Genomic DNA, 25,811 nt, shown 5'->3' on the forward strand with positions numbered 1-25,811 from the left:
GTAAAGAGAAAATAAATGAACAGCCCTGAAAAACAAAACAAGTGACACAGTATAAGCGAAACTTGTAGTTATATAGTGGATGAACAAGTGTTGATTTAGTTCTATTAAATACGCAAGCCAATTTATAGAATGTAAAAAAAAAAGTTATAATAGGAATAATCCACATAAGTGTTCATAATTTACGCAAATGTTTACTTATACAGTACCATGTACATTTAAGTGAATTTCCCCTTCCACATAAAAAGTAAATTGTCAATATAAGGTACCAGGATTATTGTGAATTAATTATTCCAATTATACTCAACTTTGAATAAAACCATCTAACAATTGGCAAAGCTCAGGGCGCAACTGGAACTCATTGCAGTGCCTATGATTTGTAAATAAAAATTGTGATTAAAAGCAAAAAATGGAGATATATATAAAATAATATTGTATATATTATCTATTAATGTGTAAAAGTTCTCTTTTTATTTATGATTAAATTGAGATTGCTAAATTTAATAAGAATTGTATTTTTATCACTATATATTCCTATGGATTGTATTTAATTAAGTTGTTCATCTGCCAAAATATACATATTTCATGTTTTATATTCCTGTAGCACTGTTCATTTTATTTCTTTTTTTATTATCATATTTTATTTATATGGCGCCACAAGGGATTTTGCAGCACCCAATTACAGAGTACACAAAGGAATAATCAAAACATGAAACCGTGACCTACAGTTGAAAACAAAGGACAAGGGATGCGTTTAATTTGCTGGCTGTCGGGATCTCGGCGGTCAGGATACTGACGCCAGAGTCCCGCCTGCCAGAATCCCGGTGCAGCAGGGCTATTCCCACTCGTGGGAGTCTCCAACACTCATAAAGTGGAAATAGATCCTGTGGCAAGTGTAGCGAGCCGCCAATCCCGCAACGTGGTGAGCACAGCGAGCCCACAAGGGGACTGTTAAAGCTTACCCCGCTGCCGGCATTCTGGCGGGCGGGATGCCACTGTCGGGATATGGACAGCGGGCATCCCGTCCGCCGGTAAAACATTGAATCCAAGGACAAGTACTGGGTACATAAACATAGCTGTATCAGCAGACAACACGGAAATAGATAACCACAGGATTTGGTGCCATCAAAGATGCTTAAGGATGAGAAGAAAAAGCACATGAGGGAAGAGGGCCCTGCTCGTGAGAGCTTACATTCTATTCTTTATCATATTTTAGCAGTTGGTTGTACTTTATAAAATGGCTGCTTTTCACACTCTTTGAATGACATAGCACCACAAACTGTTTTCGTTATTATAGACAAATCAAATGTTGTTGTTTTTAGGAACACATTGAAAAGGCAATTGCTTTACAGCCCCATGACTCTGTATGCTACTATCTGCTTGGCCGGTGGTGCTATGAGGTGAGTGTGATAATCTGGTTTATTAATATGCTTTATTGATATACTGTAGCAATCAGTAGTGCAGCTGGAACTTGTCACAAGAATCAAAACAGCAAAACACAATTTACGGTCTAAAGAATATATTAAACAAGATACCTGATATTTAACCCTTTATGTGGCAAACATTGAAAATTCCAAGAATATCATTTTTTTAAATTTAATTAGAATTTGAATGGACTTCTGAAACACAATGTCTATAGTAGCACACGTATAGATGTTACTTTAGAGCATCATTACCACAGGAAGCATAAAAATGTAAACACTGCAGCATAGCGGCAATACAAGATTCATTTTACTTGAGAGCAATATTACCAAATAAAGGGTTAACCGGTGTATCGCTTACAAGTCAGTGAATGATGAACCATGAAATTTGTACTGATGCTGTCGAAATGCAACCTTCCTAAATAAAGCATGCGTGACTACATTGTTGACAAATTAGATTTATTGGTCAGTTATATCAAAATGAATGTTTCTTTGTCAAGGATGAAGCATATTTGTAGGAACAGATGTTTTAAAGTATATAAATGTGTTGTCGTTTTTTTTTTTTTTTTTATATATATATAATCAAAGTATAGATTGTTGTATGGTAGAGATGCTCTCAAGTAGAAAATGTATCTGTATCTGCAGCAGCACCATAGCCCAGTGTTTAACAACTCCAGTCTTGTAATGACATGATTTACAGATCCTAGTTACTGCACAGGTGTATTCATTACTGACTGACACGTATTAACAGATCCACAGGTAGAGCTAACTATTACACTTTTAATTTCGAGGAAGTCTGTAACACATGCACTGCTGGGAGTTCTTGAGGACTGGAATTCGGAAACACTGTTGTAGCCCCTCCTTCTCAACACACTGCTTCCATGGCATAAAAAATGAATCTTTAAAGCTGACAAATTATGATGGATGCACGCTAACTGCTGAACACATTTTGCTGGTTCTGTTTTCTCCTGATTCCCTGTGTTGTTATTTGTTATATTTAGCACATGCAGAAGTGCTCGTTTTGAACCTTCATTGTAAACAATTCACCATATGTAGTAAGTTTTAAACGGTATTCGGTTAACATACCGCCCGTCAGGAACCCAGCTGTCTCAATACTGATGCCGGGATCCCGGCGGGGGTACTAAACCACTGCCGGAATACCAGCGAGGTAGGTGATTCCACCTGTATGGGTGTCCACGACACACACAGAGGGAGAATAGAACCTGTGGCGAGCTAAGCTCGCCACCGAGTCTGCAGTGTGGTGAACGGAGCGGGCCCGCAAGGGCCTTCATTGCGCTCGCCCCCCTGCCGGCATTCTAGTGCCTGGGTATACTGACCTTCGGCATCCCATGCAGCGGATCACATACTGATCCCTTTTAAACGTAATAGCCCACATTAACATTAAATGACACTTCGAAGAGTCCACTTAAAAACATATACACTGTACCTGAATTGTTGGAGCACTTTCTTCTGCCCTGCGGAGACCCCTGGTCCTCTAAAATAAGAGAATCACATATGCAGAAGTTGCAGGAGTAGGTAGCTAATAAGATAAGTGAAGCGGTTACTCAAAAAGGATCTTCATTATTCAGGATTTGGTAAACATTTTGTGTACTGGATTGAAATGAAGCAGCTGTAAAAATGCTAAGGAAATGGTGTAAGGATTAACATGAGACGTTGGGACAATTATATAGTTATAACAGAACCAAACAAGAAAAGGAAGAATTGGTTATATTGAAAAGCTCAGTGACTTTCATTGTGGTGCGGTTTTAGGATGCCAATAACTCAGTTCGTCATATTTCTGCTCGGCTAGTGCTGCCCTTGTCAGCTGTAAGTGCTGATATTGTGAAGTGCAGAAGTTAGGATCTAGGAGTAAATAACACTCTTCTGCAAAGCTAGAAGAAAACGATTGCAAAAAGTTGATGTTCATACTAATAATCATCTGATTGCAACACTCACTATTGAGTTCCAAACTGCCTGTAGATGTAACATCGGCACAAGGATTGTTTGTAGGGAGCTTCATAGATTGGGTTTTCATGGCCGAGAAGCCGCAAACAAGCCTCAGTTCACCATTTGCAATGCCAGCGTTCAGCTGGAGTGGTGGAAAAACACACTGCCGCTCGATTCTATAGCAGTGAATATTTGTTCCCTGGAGTGACGAATCATGTCCTTCCATGTGGCAGTCTTAATGGAGGAAACTGAGTTCACAGAATGCTTAATACCAACTATAAAATTTTGATGTTGAGGTATAAACGTCTGGAGCTGTTATTCATCATTTGGCCAGGGCCCCGTTGCTCCAGTGAAGGGAAATGTTAATACAATAACACTGTAGAGATTTGTTTGCTTTCAAATTTATGGAAACTCTCTTTGTATTTGCTAGGAAGCATTTGAGCGATTTCTGTATGGTTCTTACATTCTGTCATTGAGAAAACTTGGAGCAGAATCTTCTGCTGTGTCTTAGAAGTCCAGGACTTGTGACAAAATTTATATTCCAGCAGGATAGCGATCCAAAGCATAGAACAAAAGGCATATTAGAGCGACTTACATGCATTCCATCTATTCATACTATGTATCTTGTTGTTCTGTACTGTCAAGTTGATGCCAACTTATGGCGACCCTGTGGATAGCTGCGCTGAACAAATTTTGATCCTCAGTCAAGCAGTTCAGTGTTGCTAGTGTGGTGTCCATAATTTCGTTGGCCTTCAACTTTTCCAAGCATAATGCCTTTCTAAATGGATCCTGGACTTTGCATGGTGTGTCCAAATTAGGAAAGGTGCAGTCTCGTCATTTGAGCTTGTAGGGAGAGCTTAGGTTTTATCTCGTCTAATACCGATTGATTTGTTCTTCGGGCAATGCATGGTATACGTAATATATGTCTCCAGCACCATAATTCAAAATGTCAGTAATCTTCCTAGCTTGCTTCTTGACTATCCAGCTTTCATACCCATGTGAAAAAACCATAGCTTGAACAAGTTGTGTCTTTGTATGCAAAGATAATTTCTGTACTTTAATATCATATCAAGATCCCTCCCTATTCATCTTCGAATTTCAGGTATGCTTGCTGTTTTAGTGTTCGTTAGTGCCTCCATTTAGGTGAAAATGACTGTGGTTGGGAGTTGTTAAAATCTTTGTCTTCATCACATTTAAAATGCAAAGCCATTTTCAGACTACATTCTTTGACCTTCATTAGCTGTTTCAGATCTTAATTTTCCGATAGCAATGTGGTATCATCAGCATAACGCAGGTTATTGATAAGTCTTCTTTACATTTTTTACACCCCTTTTTATTCTTCATATATAGCCCTGAATCTCTGATGATTTGTTCTGCGTACAGGTTGAACAGATGTGGTGAGAGGATGCAGCTTTGTCGTACACCTTTGCTGATTTTAAACCAATCTGTTTCTCCTTGATCACTTCGAACTAAAGCTTCTTGATGTGCGTAGAGATTCTGTATGAGGATAATCAGATATTCTGGTATACCCATATTTCTTAATGTGTTCCACAGCTTTTCATGAATGACACTTGTATGTCAAGCAGCTCACACTCCAGATACAATTGTAGTCTCCACTGGATGATCTTGAGCAGTATCTTGCTAGCATGTGGAATTAGAGCAATTGTTTTATAGTTTCCACAGTCAGTTGGGTCATTCTTCTTTAGTATTGGTATGAATACAGATCTTTTCCAGCCCTTAGGCCATGATGATGTCTTCCATATTTGCTGGCAAAGTTTTGTAAGTGCTGATTAGTTGCTTCAGAGTTCTGCAGTATGTCAACAGGAAAATTATCGGTGCCCAGTGCTTTCTGATAATGGGCCTAATTCAGGTTGGATCGCAATAAGTAATCCAACCGCAATTTCTGAAAAAAAGATGCGGGCGCATGCGCAGCGCCCGTCCTGCGCATGCGCCTGCATTTTCTGCGGTGGGGCCACAGAAAATGCGATCGCCTTTACCTGTCAATCGGGCAGAGGCGGTCGCAGGGAGGGAAGGGGGGGCAGGCAACGCTACATTTCCAAGGAGGAGATGGAGTGTTGCTGGGGCAGTACAGCACGATCGGGGGCAGAGGCGGCCAAATGGGGGCATGTCGGGGCCGTGATCACGGCGGCTGTGTGATGTCACATGCCACCGCGATTGCAAAAATGGCAGCGAGTCTCCTGCGTACGCAGCTAGGCTGCGCCGGCAGGAGGCTTCCAAAGTTCTGCTTGTTGAACTGGGGGAGGCTGCGGTCAGCATGCTGGGTGGCCTTGCCCAGCGATGGGCACGGCCCCCAGCATGCTCTCCAAAGGATAGCAAATTCTGAATTATGCCCTATATTGGTAACTTTGACATTGAAGTGACAGGTGTGCTAAAGACCCATTTTACATACTGTAGCACACTGACTTTATGTCATCATATTTTTTTTAGTAGACCCATATATCATCAAATTTTTTTTTACATTTTCTTTTATTGATATTTATTTGTTATTGTTTATATGGTGAATTATTAAAGCAGTGTATTTCATTGTCAATATATTTTTTCTCTAACATCCTAAACTAAATAAGAAGGGTGGAGGGGTGTGTCTTTACATAAAGCCGTTTTTAAAACCTGATATACGGGAAGATATTCAGGAGGGGACTGTAGACACTGTCGAGACATTATGGGTAGAAATTGCATGCGGGGAAAAAGGAATAAAAAAGCTAGTATTGGGTGTATGCTATAGGCTGCCTGGTATCAACGCATCTGATGAGGAATTGTTACTAAAGCAAATTGAAAGAGCAGCAGGAGTAGGAGACATAGTAGTGATAGGAGATTTTAACTATCCAGAGATAAACTGGAAAAATGATTCATGTGATACTGCTAGGGGCAATATGTTTTTAAACACACTTAATGATAACTACTTAGTCCAACTAATTGAGGAACCAACTAGGTACAATGCAATCTTAGACCTGGTATTAACAAACAATGGGGATTTGGTATCAGGTATTATAGTAGGGGAACCCATAGGAAACAGCGACCACAATATGGTCACATTCAATATCAGTTTCCATAAACAGCCCTATATTGGCTCAACTAGGACTCTAAACTTTAGCAAAGTAAATTTTGAAAAGATGAGGGTATTTTTCAGGGATATTGAATGGGAAGGTTTGTTTTTAGGAAAAAATACTACGGAGAAATGGGAGATACTAAAATTCCTGCTAGCTAAAAATACACTCAAATTTATTCCTATGAGCAGCAAAAAAAGGAATAAAAATCATAAACCTATGTGGCTTAACAAAAAGATTAAGGAACTTATGGGCAAGAAACGGCGAGCATTTAAAAAATACAAATCTGACGGAGAAGCAGAGTCATTTCAGCACTATAAGGAATGTAACAAAATTAGCAAAAAGGAAATAAGAGCGGCTAAAGTAGAAACTGAAAAACTAGTAGCAAAGGAAAGCAAAGCGAATCCCAAAAAATTCTTTAAATACATTAATAGCAAGAGATTAAAGAAGGAGAGTATAGGCCCTTTAAAAGACAAGTTGGGAGTCTTAAGCAAAAATGATAATGAGATAGCGGACACACTAAATGAGTTTTTTTCAACAGTATTTACTAGAGAGGACCCAATTCAGGGACTGACACACAATCTCAATAATGAGAATATCCCACTGATAGGTACTTATTTAAGCGAGGAAGTAGTCTGTGACCGATTAAAACATTTAAAGATTAATAAATCACCAGGGCCCGATGGTATTCACCCAAGGGTTCTAATGGAGCTTCACTCTGAACTGGCAAAACCGCTATTTTTGATCTTTAAGGATTCAGTTATATCAGGTATGGTTCCCAAAGACTGGCGTATAGCGGAAGTAGTGCCTATATTCAAAAAGGGAAGTAAAGCTGAACCAGGTAATTATAGACCAGTTAGTCTTACATCTATAGTGGGGAAAGGTATTCTAAGAGATAGTATTCAGAAGTTCCTTGAAGTCAATAAGGTCATTAAAAGGAATCAACATGGGTTTATGAAGGACAGATCCTGTCAAACCAACTTACTTGGCTTTTATGAAACAGTAAGCGCAAACCTAGATCAGGGTAAAGACGTGGATGTAATCTTTTTAGACTTTGCCAAAGCGTTCGATACTGTACCACACATGAGACTTATCTACAAGCTACAAGAATCAGGGCTAGGAAGGACAATATGCACTTGGGTCAAAAACTGGTTAGATAATAGGGAGAGCAGCGCGTTGTGGTTAATGGATCTTTTTCAACTTGGACTGAAGTGCTAAGTGGTGTGCCGCAAGGCTCAGTATTAGGACCACTATTGTTCAATATTTTCATTAACGACCTAACAGAAGGTCTAGAGAGCATGGTGTCAATTTTTGCAGATGATACCAAATTGTGTAAGGCTATAAATACAGAGGAGGATGCAGAGTCTCTTCAGAATGACTTAGTTAAATTGGAAGCATGGGCAGCCAAATGGAGAATGCGCTTCCACACAGACAAGTGTAAGGTGATGCACTGTGGTAACAAGAACAAAAATTACACCTACCTACTAAATGGGGTAAAATTAGGGGATTCTGTACTGGAAAAGGACTTAGGTGTCCTCATAGATAGCAAACTAAGCAGTAGTACCCAAAGTAGGACTGCAGCAAAGAAGGCTAATAAGATATTAGCATGCATAAAACGGGGTATTGATGCTAGGGACGAGAGTATTATACTCCCATTATATAAATCACTAGTGAGGCCACACCTTGAATACTGTGTACAATTCTGGGCACCGTACTACAAAAAGGATATCCTGGAGCTAGAAAAGGTTCAGAGGAGGGCGACCAAACTAATTAAGGGCATGGAGACGATGGAATACAAGGAAAGGCTTGAAAGACTAGGCATGTTTACATTGGAAAAGCGGAGACTAAGATCAACATCTACAAATATATAAGGGGACAATACACAGATCTTGCGCGGGACCTGTTTTTGGTTAGATCAACACAGAGGACTCATGGACACTCGCTCAGGTTAGAGGAGAGGAGATTCCGCACAATACGGCGTAAAGGCTTTTTCACGGTAAGGACAATACGTGTTTGGAATTTCCTGCCTGAGGGAGTTGTAATGGCGGAATCTGTCAACACCTTTAAGAATGTGTTAGATAAATTCTTAATGGATAAGGATATCCAGGGGTATGGTGCATAGTCATGCATTATAGTTACTATAAATAGGGATAAAATGCAACGGCTGACATCAGCATCAGTCAGAAATGTTAGTCAAATCATCATGCATAGGAGACCACAAATAGGTTGAACTCGATGGACAATTGTCTTTTCTTTTTCATCCACTAGGGGTCACTGGAGTACTCATGGGATATGGACGGCTTCCGTAGGAAACAGGGCACTGAATATTTAAATTTAGAACACTCCACCCCTCCATATCCCCGAGTACCTCAGTGTTTTTTCTGTGCTGGAAGTAGCATCAGGTCAATGTGGCTGGGTCCACGATTTTTTTGAATATTTTTTGTTTTAAGTGACTTTTTCTTTTTTCATACACATCCCTTTCTCCCTTCCAAAAGGCAGGGTCAGGGATAGTGCAAGCTGCTAATAGCAGCTGTGGCGTGTCGGTCCTCACTGAATGAGCACCCTCACAGCCAAACAGATCCTCCTGCACAGGCTGGCCGGCGCTTGCAGAGAAGCCCCGTCGGAGCCTCACCACAAGCAGCAGGAGTCAAGGTATGTTGAACGGGGCGGTCAGCTTCCGCTGCCGCCCCGCTGTGTGGGGACATTGTTTGACTGACGCCGGGATCCCTCTGCAGACGCCGCCGCTGCTCCGGCCGCCGCCGCTGCTCCGGCCCCCACCGCTGCATGGCCGCTGTTCACATCGCTTCAAGACGCGCTCCCCGCTCTCAGTTCCAGCGCGTCCCGCTACCCGGCTACCGCTGACGGCCCCACACGCTGCGCTGCCCGCCCGCACTGCATCCGCAACGGAGCATGCAGGGGGGAGGGGGGGAATTATACTGTGATTATGTAACAGAATCAGCGGCATGAGAGGGAAAATCTGCAGCAACAGCAGTATGCTAGGCTGCAGGGTTAATTACACAGGATTTCATATAAATGTCACTTTAACCTTCACTGTGATTATATGGGTAAGCATGGCAGCCATTTCTAACCATGCTTCCTGTGTCTTCCTGTTGTGATTCCAGAACGTTCCAGTACTACATCTCTACTCCACCGGAGGCGCAGGGGTGTTAGTGGGAATTTGGGATCACATTTCATAGTACTGGCCACGTGTACTGCACTTGGCCAGATAATAAGAATTTACTCACCGGTAATTCTATTTCTCGTAGTCCGTAGTGGATGCTGGGAACTCCGTAAGGACCATGGGGAATAGCGGGCTCCGAAGGAGGCTGGGCACTCTAGAAAGATTTATGACTACCTGGTGTGCACTGGCTCCTCCCACTATGACCCTCCTCCAAGCCTCAGTTAGGACACTGTGCCCGGACGAGCAGACATAATAAGGAAGGATTTAGAATCCCGGGTAAGACTCTTACCAGCCACACCAATCACACCGTACAACTCGTGATACTATATGCAGTTTGACAGTATGAAAACAACTGAGCCTCTCAACAGATGGCTCAACAATAACCCTTTAGTTAACAATAACTATTTACAAGTATTGCAGACAATCCGCACTTGGGATGGGCGCCCAGCATCCACTACGGACTACGAGAAATAGAATTACCGGTGAGTAAATTCTTATTTTCTCTAACGTCCTAGTGGATGCTGGGAACTCCGTAAGGACCATGGGGATTATACCAAAGCTCCCAAACGGGCGGGAGAGTGCGGATGACTCTGTAGCACCGAATGAGAGAACTCCAGGTCCTCCTCAGCCAGGGTATCAAATTTGTAGAATTTTGCAAACGTGTTTGCCCCTGACCAAGTAGCTGCTCGGCAAAGTTGTAAAGCCGAGACCCCTCGGGCAGCCGCCCAAGATGAGCCCACCTTCCTTGTGGAATGGGCATTTACAGATTTTGGCTGTGGTATGCCTGCCACAGAATGTGCAAGCTGAATTGTACTACAAATCCAGCGAGCAATAGACTGCTTAGAAGCAGGAGCACCCAGCTTGTTGGGTGCATACAGGATAAACAGCGAGTCAGAGTTTCTGACTCCAGCCGTCCTGGAAACATATATTTTCAGGGCCCTGACAACGTCTAGCAACTTGGAGTCCTCCAATTCACTAGTAGCCGCCGGCACCACAATAGGCTGGTTCAGGTGAAACGCTGACACCACCTTAGGAAGAAATTGGGGACGAGTCCTCAATTCTGCCCTATCCATATGGAAAATCAGATAAGGGCTTTTACATGATAAAGCCGCCAATTCTGACACTCGCCTGGCTGAAGCCAAGGCCAATAACATGACCACTTTCCGCGTGAGATATTTTAGATCCACGGTTTTTAGTGGCTCAAACCAATGTGATTTTAAGAAAACTCAACACCACGTTTCGATCCCAAGGTGCCACAGGGGGCACAAACGGGGGCTGAATATGCAGCACTCCTTTCACAATGCCTGAACTTCAGGTACTGAAGCTAATTCTTTTTGAAAGAAAATCGACAGAGCCGAGATCTGTACTTTAATGGAGCCTAGACTTAGGCCCATATTCACTCCTGCTTGCAGGAAATGTAGAAATCGACCTAGTGGAAATTCCTCTGTTGGGGCCTTTTTGGCCTCGCACCATGCAACATATTCCCGCCACATGCGGTGATAATGATTTGCCGTAACATCTTTCCTGGCTTTAATAAGCGCAGGAATGACTTCTTCCGGAATACCCTTTTCCTTCAGGATCCGGCGCTCAATCGCCATGCCGTCAAACGCAGCCGCGGTAAGTCTTGGAACAGACAGGGCCCCTGCTGAAGCAGGTCCTGTCTGAGCGGCAGAGGCCATGGGTCCTCTGATATCATTTCCTGAAGTTCCGGGTACCAAGCCCTTCTTGGCCAATCCGGAACCACGAGTATCGTTCTTACTCCTCGCCATCTTATTATTCTTAGTACCTTTGGTATGAGAGGCAGAGTAGGGAACACATAAACCGACTGGTACACCCACGGTGTCACTAGAGCGTCCACAGCTATTGCCTGAGGGTCCCTTGACCTGGCGCAATATCTCTTTAGCTTTTTTGTTGAGGCGGGACGCCATCATGTCCACCTGTGGCCTTTCCCAACGGTTTACCAACAGCAGGAAGACTTCTGGATGAAGTCCCCACTCTCCCGCGCGTAGGTCGTGTCTGCTGAGGAAGTCTGCTTCCCAGTTGTCCACTCCCGGAATGAACACTGCTGACAGTGCTAGTACGTGATTTTCCGCCCATCGGAGAATCCTTGTGGCTTCTGCCATTGCCATCCTGCTTCTTGTGCCGCCCTGTCGGGTCACATGGGCGACTGCCGTGATGTTGTCTGACTGTATCAGTACCGGCTGGTTTTGAAGCAGGGGTCTTGCCTGTTCCAGAATTTATATGTAGGGAAGTCTCCTGACTTGACCATAGGCCCTGGAAGTTTCTTCCCTGTGTGACTGCTCCCCAGCCTTGAAGGCTGGCATCTGTGGTCACCAGGACCCAGTCCTGTATGCCGAAACTGCGGTTCTCTAGAAGATGAGCACCCTGCATCCACCACAGTAGACACACCCTGGTCCTTGGAGACAGGGTTATCATTTGATGCATTTGAAGATGCGATCCCGACCACTTATCTAAGAGGTCTCACGGGAAGGTCCTCGCATGGAACCTGCCGAATGGAATTGCTTCGTATGAAGCCACCATTTTTCCCAGGACTCGTGTGCAACGATGCACCGATACCCTTTTTGGTTTTAGGAGGTCTCTGACTAGAGATGACAGCTCCTTGGCTTTCTCCTGCGGAGAAACACTTTTTTCTGTTCTGTGTCCAAAATCATACCCAGGAACAGTAAGCGAGTGGAAGGAACCAGCTGTGACTTTGGAATGTTCAGAATCCAGCCATGCTGTTGTAGCACCTCCTGAGATAGTGCTACTCCGACCAGTAACTGCTCCCTGGACCTTGCCTTTATAAGGAGATCATCCAAGTATGGGATAAATAAAAACTCCCTTTTTTTTTTTCTTTTTTTTTTTGAAGGAGTATCATCATTTCTGCCATTACCTTGGTAAACACCCTCGGTGCCGTGGACAGTCCAAACGGTAGTGTCTGGAATTGGTAATGGCAATCCTGTACCACAATCTGAGGTACTCCTGGTGAGGAAGGTAAATAGGGACATGCAGGTAAGCATCCTTGATGTCCAGGGATACCATGTAATCCCCCTCGTCCAGGCTTGCAATAACCGCCCTGAGCGATTCCATCTTGAACTTTGTTATGTAAGTGTTCAAGGATTTCCATTTTAAAATGGGTCTCACCGAACCGGCTGGTTTCGGTACCACAAACAGTGTGGAATAGTAACCCCGTCCTTGTTGAAGTAGGGGCACCTTGACTATCACCTGCTGGGAATACAGCTTGTGAATTGCCTCTAGCACAGCCTCCCTGCCTGAGGGAGTTGTCGGCAAGGCAGATTTGAGTAAACGGCGGGGGGGAGACGCCTCGACTTTCAGCTTGTACCCCTGAGATACTACTTGAAGGATCCAGGGATCCACCTGTGAGCGAGCCCACTGATCGCTGAAATTTTTGAGGCGGCCCTCCACCGTACCTGGCTACGCCTGTGGAGCCCCCGCGTCATGCGGTGGACTCAGAGGAAGCAGGGGAAGAATTTTGATTCTGGGGACTGGCTGCTGGTGCAGCATTTTCCCTCTTCCCTCGTTTGACCCGCCTGCTTTTTTGAAGCCGAAAGGACTGTACCTGATAATACAGTGCGTTTCTTAGGCTGTGAGGAAACCTGAGGTAAAATATTTTCATCCCAGCTGTTGCTGTGGATACGAGGTCCCAGAGACCATCCCCAACCAATTACTCACCCTTATAGGGCTCTATGTGCCTTTTAAAGTCAGCATCACCTGTCCAGTGTCGGGTCTCCAATACCCTCCTGACAGAATGGACATTGCAATAATTCAGGATGCCAGCCGGCAAAATATTCCTCTGTGCATCCCTCATATATAAGACGACGTCTTATGTTCGCAAAATAGTATCCCCGTTTGAAAGGGGTACAGACCACGCTGCAGCAGTCTGCAGGTCTTAGTCTAGTACCTGAGTGTGTAATTACAGACTTCAGGATAGCCTCCTGCTATTTATCAGCAGGTACCTTCAAAGTGGCCGTATCCTAAGACGGCAGTGCCACCTTGACAAACGTGTGAGCGCCTTATCCACCCTAGGGGATATCTCCCAGCGTAACTTATCCTCTGGCGGGAAAGGGTACGCCATCAGTAACTTGTTAGAAATTACCAGTTTCTTATCGGGGAAACCCACGCTTTTTCACACTTCATTCACTCATTTGATGGGGGAACAAAACACTGCCTGCTTTTTCTCCCCACACATAAAACCCTTTGTTTTTAGTGGTACTTGGGTTAATGTCAGAAATGTGTAACACATTTTATATTGCCGGGATCATGTAACGGATGTTCCTAGTGGATTGTGTATATGTCTCAACCTCGTCGACACTGGAGTCAGACTCCGTGTCGACATCTGTGTCTGCCATCTGAGGGAGCGTTGATGGCCTTTGAGACCTCTGGGCAGGCGCGGGCTGAGAAGCCGGCTGTCCCATAGCTGTTACGTCATCCAGCCTTTTATGTAAGGAGTTGACACTGTCGGTTAATACCTTCCACCTATCCATCCACTCTGGTGTCGGCCCACAGGGGCGACATCTCATTTATCGGCAACTGCTCCGCCTCCACATAAGTCTCCTCATCAAACATGTCGACACAGCCGTACCGACACACCGCACACACACAAGGAATGCTCCAATGAGGACAGGACCCACAAAAGCCCTTTGGGGGGACAGAGTGAGAGTATGCCAGCACACACCAGAGCGCTATGTAATGCAGGGACTAACTGAGTTATGTCCCCTATAGCTGCTTTTATATAATTTATACTGCGCCTAAATTTAGTGCCCCCCCCTCTCTGTTTTAACCCTGTTCTGTAGTGTAGACTGCAGGGGAGAGCCAGGGAGCTTCCCTCCAACGGAGCTGTGAGGGAAAAATGGCGCCAGTGTGCTGAGGAGATAGGCTCCGCCCCTTTTTCGCGGACTTTTCTCACGCATTTTTATGGAATCTGGCAGGGGTTAATATACATCCATATAGCCCTGGGGGTTATATGTGATGTATTTTTGCCAGCCAAGGTGTTTATATTGCTGCTCAGGGCGCCCCCCCCAGCGCCCTGCACCCACCAGTGACCGGAGTGTGTGGTGTGCATGAGGAGCAATGGCGCACAGCTGCAGTGCTGTGCGCTACCTTGGTGAAGACTGATGTCTTCTGCCGCCGTTTTTCCGGACCTCTTCTTGCTTCTGGCTCTGTAAGGGGGACGGCGGCGCGGCTCTGGGACCGAACACCAAGGACTGGGCCTGCGGTCGATCCCTCTGGAGCTAATGGTGTCCATTAGCCTAAGAAACCCAATCCGGCTGCAAGCAGGCGAGTTCGCTTCTTCTCCCCTTAGTCCCTCGCTGCAGTGAGCCTGTTGCCAGCAGGTCTCACTGAAAATAAAAAACCTAAATCTATACTTTCTTTCTAAGGGCTCAGGAGAGCCCCTAGTGTGCATCCAACCTCGGCCGGGGACAAGATCTAACGGAGGCTTGGAGGAGGGTCATAGTGGGAGGAGCCAGTGCACACCAGGTAGTCATAAATCTTTCTAGAGTGCCCAGCCTCCTTCGGAGCCCGCTATTCCCCATGGTCCTTACGGAGTTCCCAGCATCCACTAGGACGTTAGAGAAATATATATATAGAGACACCTTGGTACTATTTTACTGAGTCGTGCTAGTGTCTGTTTTTTGTGTATTGTATTGTCTGTCGCCATAATGAGTAAGGCACCAGCAAAAACTAAAAAGCATAATTGCAAAGTCTGTAGCAGTGTGTTACTGGATGGATCTACCACATGTACAGTATGTTTTGTGGATTCGGTTCCGAATAAACATTCTGCTCCGGTTTTAAAGACAATTTCCTCCCCGGACCCTCCATGGGAAATGCTAGCCAATGTACTGGCTGGGTTGCAATCAGAATTGACCGCCGCTCGACAGGAGCGGGAAACGGCAAGATCTGAGTCTAGAGTGAGACCGCCAGAACTACCAGAGGGGTCTCAGCCTTGCGAAAGGTCCAAATCCATTTTGGGTAGACGGGATAAATTTCATATGTGTTATGATTTACCAGTTTCTGCTATGTTGCATTCTGACGATTCCATGCCAGACCTCACGGCACAAGATGAGGGTGAGGAGGGCGAAGTGGAGTCAGATAGTGAGGATTTTAACAGCTCAGGAATTGATAATCTCATCAGAGCGGTGCGTCAGTCTCTGAAGTTTACAGAAACTGAGGAGCCTCTCACAAATGATCAGGTCGTATTTACTAAACGACAGAGAACTCCAATAAGTTTTCCTGTGTCGGAGTCTCTTAATAAGATGTTAGTAGAAACTCGACAGATTCCAGATAAACGGTTTTCTATACCTCGCAGATTTAAGTCTAGTTAACCGTTTCCAGACTTGGTGACATGTACATGGGAGAATCCACCTATAGTTGATTCGTCAGTGACGAAGAAATTAACCATACCAGTGCCAGCGGATACTACGCTTAAAGACCCTTCAGATCGCAAAATAGAAACTATGCTAAAGTCCATGTATTTAGCAGCAGGAGTGCTGCTGAGACCTGGCTTGGTTGGTATCTGGGTCACTAAGGCGCTCATAGTATGGATAACAGAACTTAAGTCTGCCCTCCATGACGAACACCTTATACTTCTTGCTGATCAAATGTGTAAGGCTGCGGAGTATCTCTGTACAGCTTCTACTGACGTCTGTCAGCTCACTTCTCGTATTTCATTGTCGCTAGTTACGGCACGACGAGCACTCTGGCTGCGTTCTTGGCAAGCGGAGGCAGAGGTCAAACGAGGTATAGAGGCGTTACCTTACGATGGCAAGAAGTTGTTTGGTCCTGAATTGGACACATGGATTTCTGAGGCTACGGGTGGAAAGTCGGTTTTCCTACCATTGCCTCCACCGGTACCAAGAAGGAGGTACTCTGGACCTTCGTTCAAATCCTATAGACCGCAGTCCTTTCGCGGACGTGGCAGATGAACAGCCACGCCTGGTAGACGTGGTCGTGGACGTGGTTTCCAACAAACCAACACAAGTCGTCAGGACGCTAAGGTTACCGACAAGCCAGTGGCATGACGGGCTACCAGCCCATCTCGGTTCTCCGATTGTGGGAGCATGCCTTCAGACGTTCCATTTGGCGTGGTTCCAGACATCCGCGGATGGGTGGATCCGCAATTTAGTGTTAAAAGGTTACAAAATAGAGTTCGACTGTCTTCCGCCACTGCGTTTTTTCAAGACAGGATTGCCTCTGTCGGACGACAAGAGGGCGGTTCTGCAAATTGCCATTCAGTCCCTACTGGATTCAGCAGTTTTGATTCCGGTCCCTGTACACCAACAGGGTCAGGGTTATTATTCCAGTCTGTTTGTGGTACCGAAGCCAGATGGCTCAGTCAGGCCAATATTGAACTTAAAGGGTCTCAATCGGTACGTAACTTACTACAGATTCAAGATGGAATCTCTGCGCTCAGTGATTGCAAGTTTAGAGCCAAAGGAGTTCATGATTGCGCTAGATCTCAAGGATGCGTACTTACACATTCCGATTTGGCAGCCTCATCAGAGGTTCTTGCGGTTTGCAATACGCCAGAACCATTACCAGTTTCAGGCTCTACCGTTTGGCCTATCGTCAGCGCCTCGGGTATTCACCAAAGTGATGTCTGTGATGATAGCTCATCTCAGATCCCTGGGAGTGACAATAGTTCCGTATTTGGACGATCTGCTCATCAAAGCCCTGTCTCAACAGATACTTCTCCAACATGCGCTGCTAACGTACAATGTACTGGTTCACCACTGTTGGATTGTCAACTTCAAGAAATCACATCTAATTCCATCTCAACGCCTTCAATTCCTAGGTATTATTTTCGATACGGTCAATCAAAGAATTTACCTACCACAACAGAAAGTACAGATTATTCGGCATCTGGTACAATTAGTGCTCAAGCCACGCACAGTCTCGGTACATTTGTGCATTCGCCTCTTAGGAACAATGGTGGCGGCTTTCGAAGCGCTTCAGTTCGGAAGATTTCACTCGCGTCCATTTCAACTGGATGTGCTCGCACAGTGGTCGGGCTCGCATCTGCAGATTCACCACAGGGTGAGGTTGTCGCCAAGGGCAAGGGTGTCTCTGCTCTGGTGGCTCAAGGAACACAATTTAACCGCAGGGAAACTGTTCGGCGGCTGGAATTGGATAATTCTAACGACGGACGCAAGTCTCAGAGGTTGGGGAGCTGTAGTTCAAAATTGTCAGCTCCAGGGTCTCTGGGCGGATCACGAAAGATTGCCGTCTATAAATGTCCTGGAACTCCGCGCAATTTACAATGCGCTACGACAAGCAGTGCACATGCTTCGGTCTCAGACTGCCCAGGCTCTATTGCCGTCGGTACACACTTTTATACAAGGTGTCCTCAGAGTACAGCCTCCATTCATTCCACCTACAGCGCCATGGACTTGAATCTGGTTTTAGATTTCTTACAGTCTTTATTTTTTTAACCCTTACAGCAAGTGGATATAAAGTTTCTCACTTGGAAAACAATTTTTCTTCTAGCCTTAGCTTCGGCAAGGCGTGTTTCAGATTTGGGTACCTTGTCATGCAAGCCACCGTATTTGGTGTTTCATGATGACAGAGCGGAACTTCGGACGAATCCCGCTTTCTTACCAAAGGTAGTGTCATCTTTTCATATCAATCAACCAATAGTAGTGCCTGTGTTAACAGCACATTCTGGAACTCTGGATGTGGTACGCGCATTACGCGTTTATGTATCCCGAACGTCTACAGTTCGTAAGATGGATACGTTGTTTGTTCTCTATGATGCTGCCAAGATGGGTTGGCCAGCTTCTAAGCAGACCTTATCCAGATGGATAAAACTGACTATACGTCAGACTTACATTAATGCTAGGTTACAGCCGCCTACATCAGTAACAGCTCATTCCACACGTTCTGTGGGAACTTCATGGGCAGCTGGTTGTGGAGCTTCTACGACGCAGCTTTGCCGTGCGGCTACATGGTCTTCAGTGCACACGTTTGTGCGCTTTTACAAGTTTGATACGTTTGCGGCATCAGCATCTAGCTTTGGCCGCCTAGTGTTACAGGTGCCAAACAGCTCTCCCGCCCACGGGGGAAGCTTTGGTACGTCCCAAGAGTACTCCAGTGACCCCTAGTGGATGAAAAAGAAAATGTCCTAGTGGATACTGGGGAACTGTACTTTAGTACCGTGGGGTATAGATCGGGTCCACTGGAGCCTGGTACTTTAAAACCTTTAGTGTGTGTGGGTTGGCTTCTCCCCTCTATGTTTTACCAGACTCAGTTTAGAAAAATGTGCCCAAGGAGCCGGGTGCATTCCTCTGGAGCTCCAGAGAGTTTCCTTTATTTTTTTATTTTACTTACTGTTTTTTTCAGGTAGTACTGCAACCAGTCTACCTGCTTTGTGGGACATAGATGGGGGACCGAACCAACCTCCTGAGGGTTAATGGTTCGTAATCTCTTCTGACAGGACACTGAGCTCCTGAGGTGCTGTTTCACACACCACACTGCCGAAGAGACGCTGGTGCGGTAAGTGTTATCATCGGGGTCCCTGTTTGCGGGTCCCCGGTGCGGTTTGGCGGAATGTCACGGAACACGAGCTGCGGTGCTCGCCGCGGACTACACTGGCTCAGAAGAGAGCTATGCTCTACAGGGTGCTCAGCATCTGTCAGTATACATTATGTTTGGTGTATATACATGTTTCAGCCAGTATAATCTAAGAGGGACCGCGCGCCATTACGGGGCTTCCCGGAAAGCGGGACTAGAGACGGGAAGGCGCCATTTCTTGCTGCTGCGGATCACAAGGCTGCATGCACGCTGCTACTCCACAGACCCAGGTTGTTACAGACTCTGTACTGGTACCAGGGGGTCCTAGCAAGGGGGGAGCACATCATCGGTAGCACCGCTGCACATAAGATAGTGTGAGCCACATACTCGGCTATACACTGCGCTGCTGTGTTTGTGTGCTAGTCTCCTTTTCTCTGTGTCACTCCAGGGGCTCTCTGGGGTCTGTGTGGGGGTGTTCTCAGTGGGTTTTCACTGCATTGTCATTGTGTACATAATTTCTGCTGACAAACTGATGTGTACTGCTTGTAATTCTACCCTTTCTTCTGAGGGGTCCTTCATGTGTGAACATTGTTAATTATCCTTAAAAGGAAACAGCTCCCAAGCACCTGACTGGTTGGAGTCATAATTCAATTCAGAACTGGCTGCAGCTAGGAGAGAAAGACAGGTGTTGAGACAGTCTGTGGATTGTATTGCTAAAGCTGCTGATAACAGAAAGGCTTCTCAGCCTCTTCTGTTGGGCTCTCATAGGGGGTCATTCTGAGTTGATCACTCGCTGCCATTTTTCGCGGCGCAGCGAACAGGTTATTACTGCGCATGCGTATGCACCGCAATGCACAGGCGCGTTGTACGTCTACAAAGCGGATCGTTGCTGAGCGATGGATTTAACAAAGAATCCATTCACACAGCCAATCGCAAGGAGATTGACATGAAGAGGGCGTTTCTGGGTGTCAACTGACCGTTTTCTGGGAGTGGTGCGGCGAACGCAGGCGTGTCCAGGCGTTTGGAGGGCGGATGTCTCATGTCAATTCCGGGACCTGCAGCGCTGGATTCATCGCACTGGGTAAGTGACTCTTAACCTGGTCTTGTTCTACACAAAACTTTTTTTGCATAGCAGTGCTGCACAAGGAATCGCAGCCTTTCTATGCAAAAATACACTCCCCCTCAGGTGGCGTCTAGGTGATCGCACGGGCTGCAAAAAGTTGCAGCGTGCGATCAACTCGGAATGACCCCCATAAACGCTCACTTCCACAGGTGCTCCAGTCTGATTCTGATTTGCATGATTTAGATGAAACAGATGATATGGATGAGGACACCTGTCCTCGGGAGTGGAGGCCCTCATTTATGCTGTAAGGGAAGCTCTTAACATACCCGATCAGGAGGCAGAACCTGAATTGTACATCAAATGTAAAGCCAAAATCCCCAGCCACTTTTCCTATGTCAAAGGAATTAAACTCCCTGGCTAGGGAGGCATGGGTGAACCCTGACAAGAAATTAAAAACTCCTCAGAGATTATCTTCTTTTCCCCTCCCCGTTGAGTACAGGAAGGTATGGGAAAATCCCCCGTCAGCAGATACTTCTGTGTCCAGACTGTCACGAAAATTGGTACTGACGTTGCTGGGGGCAATATCCTTGAAAGACCCAGCTGACCATAAAATTGAGACCACTCTCAAAGCAATGTATGCGACAGCGGGCGTAGCACAATGTCCCACTATAGTTTGTGGTTGGATTTCAAGGGCAATGATCAATGGTTTGATAATATTATTAATGGTTTTGACTCACTGCCCCAGGATGAGATCATTACGCTGCTGCAAACATTATAAGCAAAGCTGTTAAAGAATTGTGTCAGATAAATGGCCATACTACCGCTATCGCGGTTTCGGCCCGCAGGGCTCTGTGGTTGTGTCAATGGTCAGCAGATACTGATTCCAAAAAAGGGGTGGAAAATCTTCCCTTTACAGGTGATGCTTTGTTTGGAGACAAGTTGAATAAATGGATTTCTCAGGCAACGGCGGTTAAGTCCACCTATCTGCCGTCGGCTCCACCTCCTGCTAGACGCTTTTACTCAGGACCCTCCTTGCAGTCCTTTCGTGTGGTAAGACGCAGAGGCTGAGGAGCCTCAAATGTTCCTAGAGGATCTCGTGTGTCGAAGTAAAAAATATTACATAAAGAGAACATACAAACTACACACATTATGAGTCGCTATACTTGCAAATACGCGCAGCGAGCACAGCAATATATGGTAACACACGCATTTACATGGACATGCCACAGAGATGGATTCGACACTTATTTCATACAGTACATAACTATAATAATATCAAGCGCCAGACATCATGATGATTTAAAATTGTATCTAATGAAGTAATGTCATGTATGTGTATTATTTGAACGAAACAAGATAGACCGGTCATGTTTACTATTGAAGCAACCAGATTGATGTGTAGATTCATTTGATGCTTGTTGTGAAGTTGTGGGACATTGCAGCGGATAATTATGATTAAATGTATAAAAGCTAAAATCACTTTTATTAGAACAATAGATATTCCAAACAGGAAACTCATGCCAGCCCTTTGGATGTCTTCAAGGCTGAACCTGATTAGCATATACAAAGAGACTAGTGACTCATCATGAATCCCTTCCCCAAAAACTAGATAACACACTATTGATCACACAGGAGCTCAGTTGCTGTAAGGTCTTAGACGATGATGGAGTTATTTCCAGCTCAGTTCCTGTTTTGGTCTCAGAGTAAGATGGAGTCCCAGCATGATTCACAGAGAGAGAGGGAGACATAAGCATAAAGGGAATGGTATTGTATCGCTGGCCTGTAACTGTAAATGTAACTGTATGTAACTGAATGTTTTAACTGCTTACTGTGTGAGTGTAACCATGTAACTATAGGTATACTGTACTTTGTAATATATTGAATCCATATCCTTTTAATAACAAATATACACATCAATGAGCTTTGGAACTCAGATAATGTGTGGGTGTATTGTTTTCTCTTATGGGATGCAGTGTTTTGCTATGTATAGTGCACATTCATGGCACATGGTAATAAGATGTGCAGGCGTTTACAATATATATTAGAGCGGGCATTTTAAATATTTGTGAGGAAATAATTTGGCATTCACACGTGGTAAGTCACGAAAACCTGCAGCTTCTTTGGACCAAACCCCCGGAATCTCTACTACAAAGTCTTCCGTGTGACGGTTGGCCCCAACAACAGGGCAACTTTCCGTTAGGTGCTCGCCTTCAACACTTTGCCCACGTGTGGGCAAAATCCTGCCGGGATCCTTGGGTGAGGGACCTCATTTCTCACGGATACCGGCTGGAATTTCAGACACTTCATCCTCACAGATTTTTCAGGTCAAGCTTGCCAGCTTTACCCGCAGCAAAAGTTACCTTGCAAGAAGCCATTCAGAAACTTTTACTGACGGGAGTCGTGGTTGCAGTACCTCCTCTGTTAAACAACAAGGGGTTTTACTCCAGTCTTTTTGTCGTGCCAAATCTGGACGGTTAAGTGCGGCCCATCTTGAATCTGAAGGTTTTGAACCCTTATGTGCGGGTTTTCAAAGTCAAGATGGAATCCCTGCGTGCAGTGGTGTCCGGTCTAGAGGAGGCGGATTTCCTTGTGACCCTAGACGTCAAGGATGCTTACCTACACATCCCTATGTGGCCTCCTCATCAGTCTTACCTCAGGTTCGCCATCTTGGACAGCCACTTCCACTTTCAAGCCTTACCCTTTGGTCTCTCCACAACACCACATGTCTTCACAAAGGTCATGGTGGAGATGATGCTGCAACTGCGCAAAATGGGTGTCAACATTGTCCCTTTCTTGGACGATCTCCTGATAAAAGCAATGTCCAGGGAACGTCTGCTGCAAAGTATCGACCTGACAACTTACCTGCTGATAAATCATGGATGGATTCTGAATTTTCGAAAATCTCACTTAGAACCGTCCCAACTTCTGCAGGTCCTGTGAATGATACTGGATACGGTGTCTCAGAAAGTGTTCCTTCCTTTGGACAAGGCATTAGCTCTCCAAGCTATGGTGCTCTCGGTACTCCGACCCCGCAAGGTCTCAATACATCTTTGCATACGCTTGCTGGGCAAGATGGTGGCCACTTATGAAGCAGTCCAATATGGCAGGTTTCATGTCCGGCCTTTTCAACTGGATTTGCTGGACAAATGGTCAGGGTCTCATCTGCACATGCATCAGCTTGTGACCTTATCTCTGAAGGCGCGGATTTCCCTGTTATGGTGGCTACAAGTTCTTTACTTGGTGGAAGGCCGGAGTTTCAGTATCCACTCATGGACTCTACTGATGACGGATGCAAGCCTCCGGGGTTGGGGAGCTGTGACTCAAGGGGCCCAGTCAGGAATTGGCTCTACCGATAAATGTCCTGGAACTCAGGGCGATTTACAGTGCCCTTCTTCAGCCTCCTATCTCCTCTGGGTTTAAGCTATCCAAGTTCAGTCAGACAATGCCACGGCAGTGGCATACATAAACCGACAAGGGGGAACAAGAAGCAAGGCAGCAATGCGAGAGGTGTCAAAAATACTCCTCTGGGTGAAAGCAAATGCAAGAGCCATCTCAGTCATATTCATTTCAGGAGTTGACAACTGGGAGACGGACTTCCTCAGCAGGCATGACCTCCATTCGGGGGAATGGGGCCTTCATCCTCAGGTGTTTCAACAAATGATTCGTCGGTGGGGGTGTCCGTAGATAGATCTGATGGCTTCTTGCCTAAACAAAAAGCTACACCGTTACTGTTCCAGAACAAGGGATCAACAGGCGGTAGCAGTGGACGCGCTGACGTCTCCTTGGAATTACCAGTTGGTTTACCTGTTTTCTCTAATCCCGCTCATTCAAAGGGTTCTAAAAAGACTCAAAAGGGAAAGCATTCAGTCAATTCTAATTGCCCTGGATTGGCCTCGATAGGCTTGGTACACAGACCTCCTGACCATGTCTCTGGAGGAACCCTGGCCTTTCGTCTATCCAGACTTACAGCAGCTACAATTGACGACTTGGAAGTTGAGAGGGAAATTCTAGCCAGAAAGGGCCTTCCCTCCAAGGTTATTTCCACTATGGTACAGGCCCGGAAGGTGGTTACGTCAAAACACTACCACCGTATCTGGAAGAAATATGTTTCTTGGTGTGAGGGTAGAAAGGTTTCTCCTGTGGAATTTCAAATTGGTTGTTTTCTGCTTTTCCTGCAAGCAGGTGAGATATGGGCCTACGATTGGGCTCCATCAAAGTACAGATTTCAGCGCTCTCTATTTTCTTTCAGAAACAACTTGCGTTGTTGCATGATGAGCAGACTTTCCTGAAAGGGGTTCTTCATATGCAACAGCCTTTCGTCCCTCCCACAGCTCCATGGGATCTCCATGTGGTTTTGTCCTTTCTTCAATCGGACTGGTGTGAACCTTTACAAAAGGTGGAATTGAAGTTACTCACTTGGAAGACTGTCTTGTTGCTGGCATTGGCGTCTGCAAGGCATGTCGCTAAATTGGGGGCCTTATCCTGTAAGAGCCCGTACTTGATCTTTCATGAGGATAGGGCTGAACTCCAAACCCAACCTCAATTTTTGCCTAAGGTGATTTCGGCTTTCCACGTGAATCAGCCTATTGTGGTTCCGGTGTTGGCTGACTCTTCTGTGGGCGCAGAGTCCTTGGATGTGGTGAGGGCTCTGAGGATTTATGTCAAGAGGACGGTCATCGGAAATCTGACTTACTGTTTGTCCTTTATGATGTCATCATGATTGGTCGGCGGGCTTCTAAGCAATCTATTGCTCGCTGGCTCAGGTTGACTATTCAGCAGGCCTATACTTCGGCGGCTCTACCTTTGCCGACGTCTATTCAGGCCCACTCGAGGAGGTTGGTGTGTTCTTCCTGGGTGGCTGCCCGGGGTGTCTCAGCCATGCAGTCGTGCCGAGCTGCTACTTGGTCTGGTTCGAACATGTTTGTAAAGTTCTGTAGGTTCTACACCTTGGCCAAGGATGACCTTAAGTTTGGTCAGGCGGTTTTACAGGGTTCTCGGCACTCTCCCACCCGTTTTGGGAGCTTTGGGCCTGCCCCACGGTACTAAAGTACAGTTCCCCAGTATCCACTAGGACGTTAGAGAAAATAGGAATTTAATACCTACCGGTAATTCCTTTTCTCGTAGTCCATAGTGGATACTGGGCGCCCGCCTCAGTGCTTCGAATCCTGCTTACTAGCTGTAAGTGTTTTGGTTGGTCCGTCGTTGCGGTCCCTTGGTTTTGTTGGGTTAGCTTTGCTATCCTTGTTATGGATGTTTCTACCCTCTGTTCCGGTTAGCGCTCCTTTGTTACTTATGGTTGTGTGTTGGCTTGTTGCCTCACCGCTGTTGTATATGTTTCTTCTTTCATGGTATGTCCGTCTCCTCGGGCACAGTTTTCCTAGACTGAGTCTGGTAGGAGGGGCGTAGAGGGGAGGAGCCAGCAAACACATACACACACTAAAGGTTTTAAAGTGCCAGGCTCCAGTGGACCCGATCTGTACCCCACGGTACTAAAGTACAGTTCCCCAGTATCCACTACGGACTACGAGAAAAGGAATTACCCATAGGTATTAAATTCCTATTTTTCTATAATACGTCCTTTTGCCTACTGATATTTCACTCTGTCGGTG

General features: G+C 45.6%; 1 protein-coding gene across 1 annotated transcript in view; it reads left to right on the forward strand.

Moving 5' to 3' along the window:
• Window positions 1–25,811, forward strand: part of RMDN3 (regulator of microtubule dynamics 3) — a 258,511-nt gene that overhangs the window by 208,578 nt on the left and 24,122 nt on the right. Inside the window, exon 9 of the mRNA XM_063947778.1 lies at window positions 1,320–1,397. Within this exon, the coding sequence (XP_063803848.1) occupies window positions 1,320–1,397 (78 nt within the window). The remainder of the gene's footprint in view (window positions 1–1,319; window positions 1,398–25,811) is intronic.

Source organism: Pseudophryne corroboree, chromosome 12, assembly GCF_028390025.1.
Source record: "Pseudophryne corroboree isolate aPseCor3 chromosome 12, aPseCor3.hap2, whole genome shotgun sequence".
Classification (NCBI taxonomy): domain Eukaryota; kingdom Metazoa; phylum Chordata; class Amphibia; order Anura; family Myobatrachidae; genus Pseudophryne; species Pseudophryne corroboree.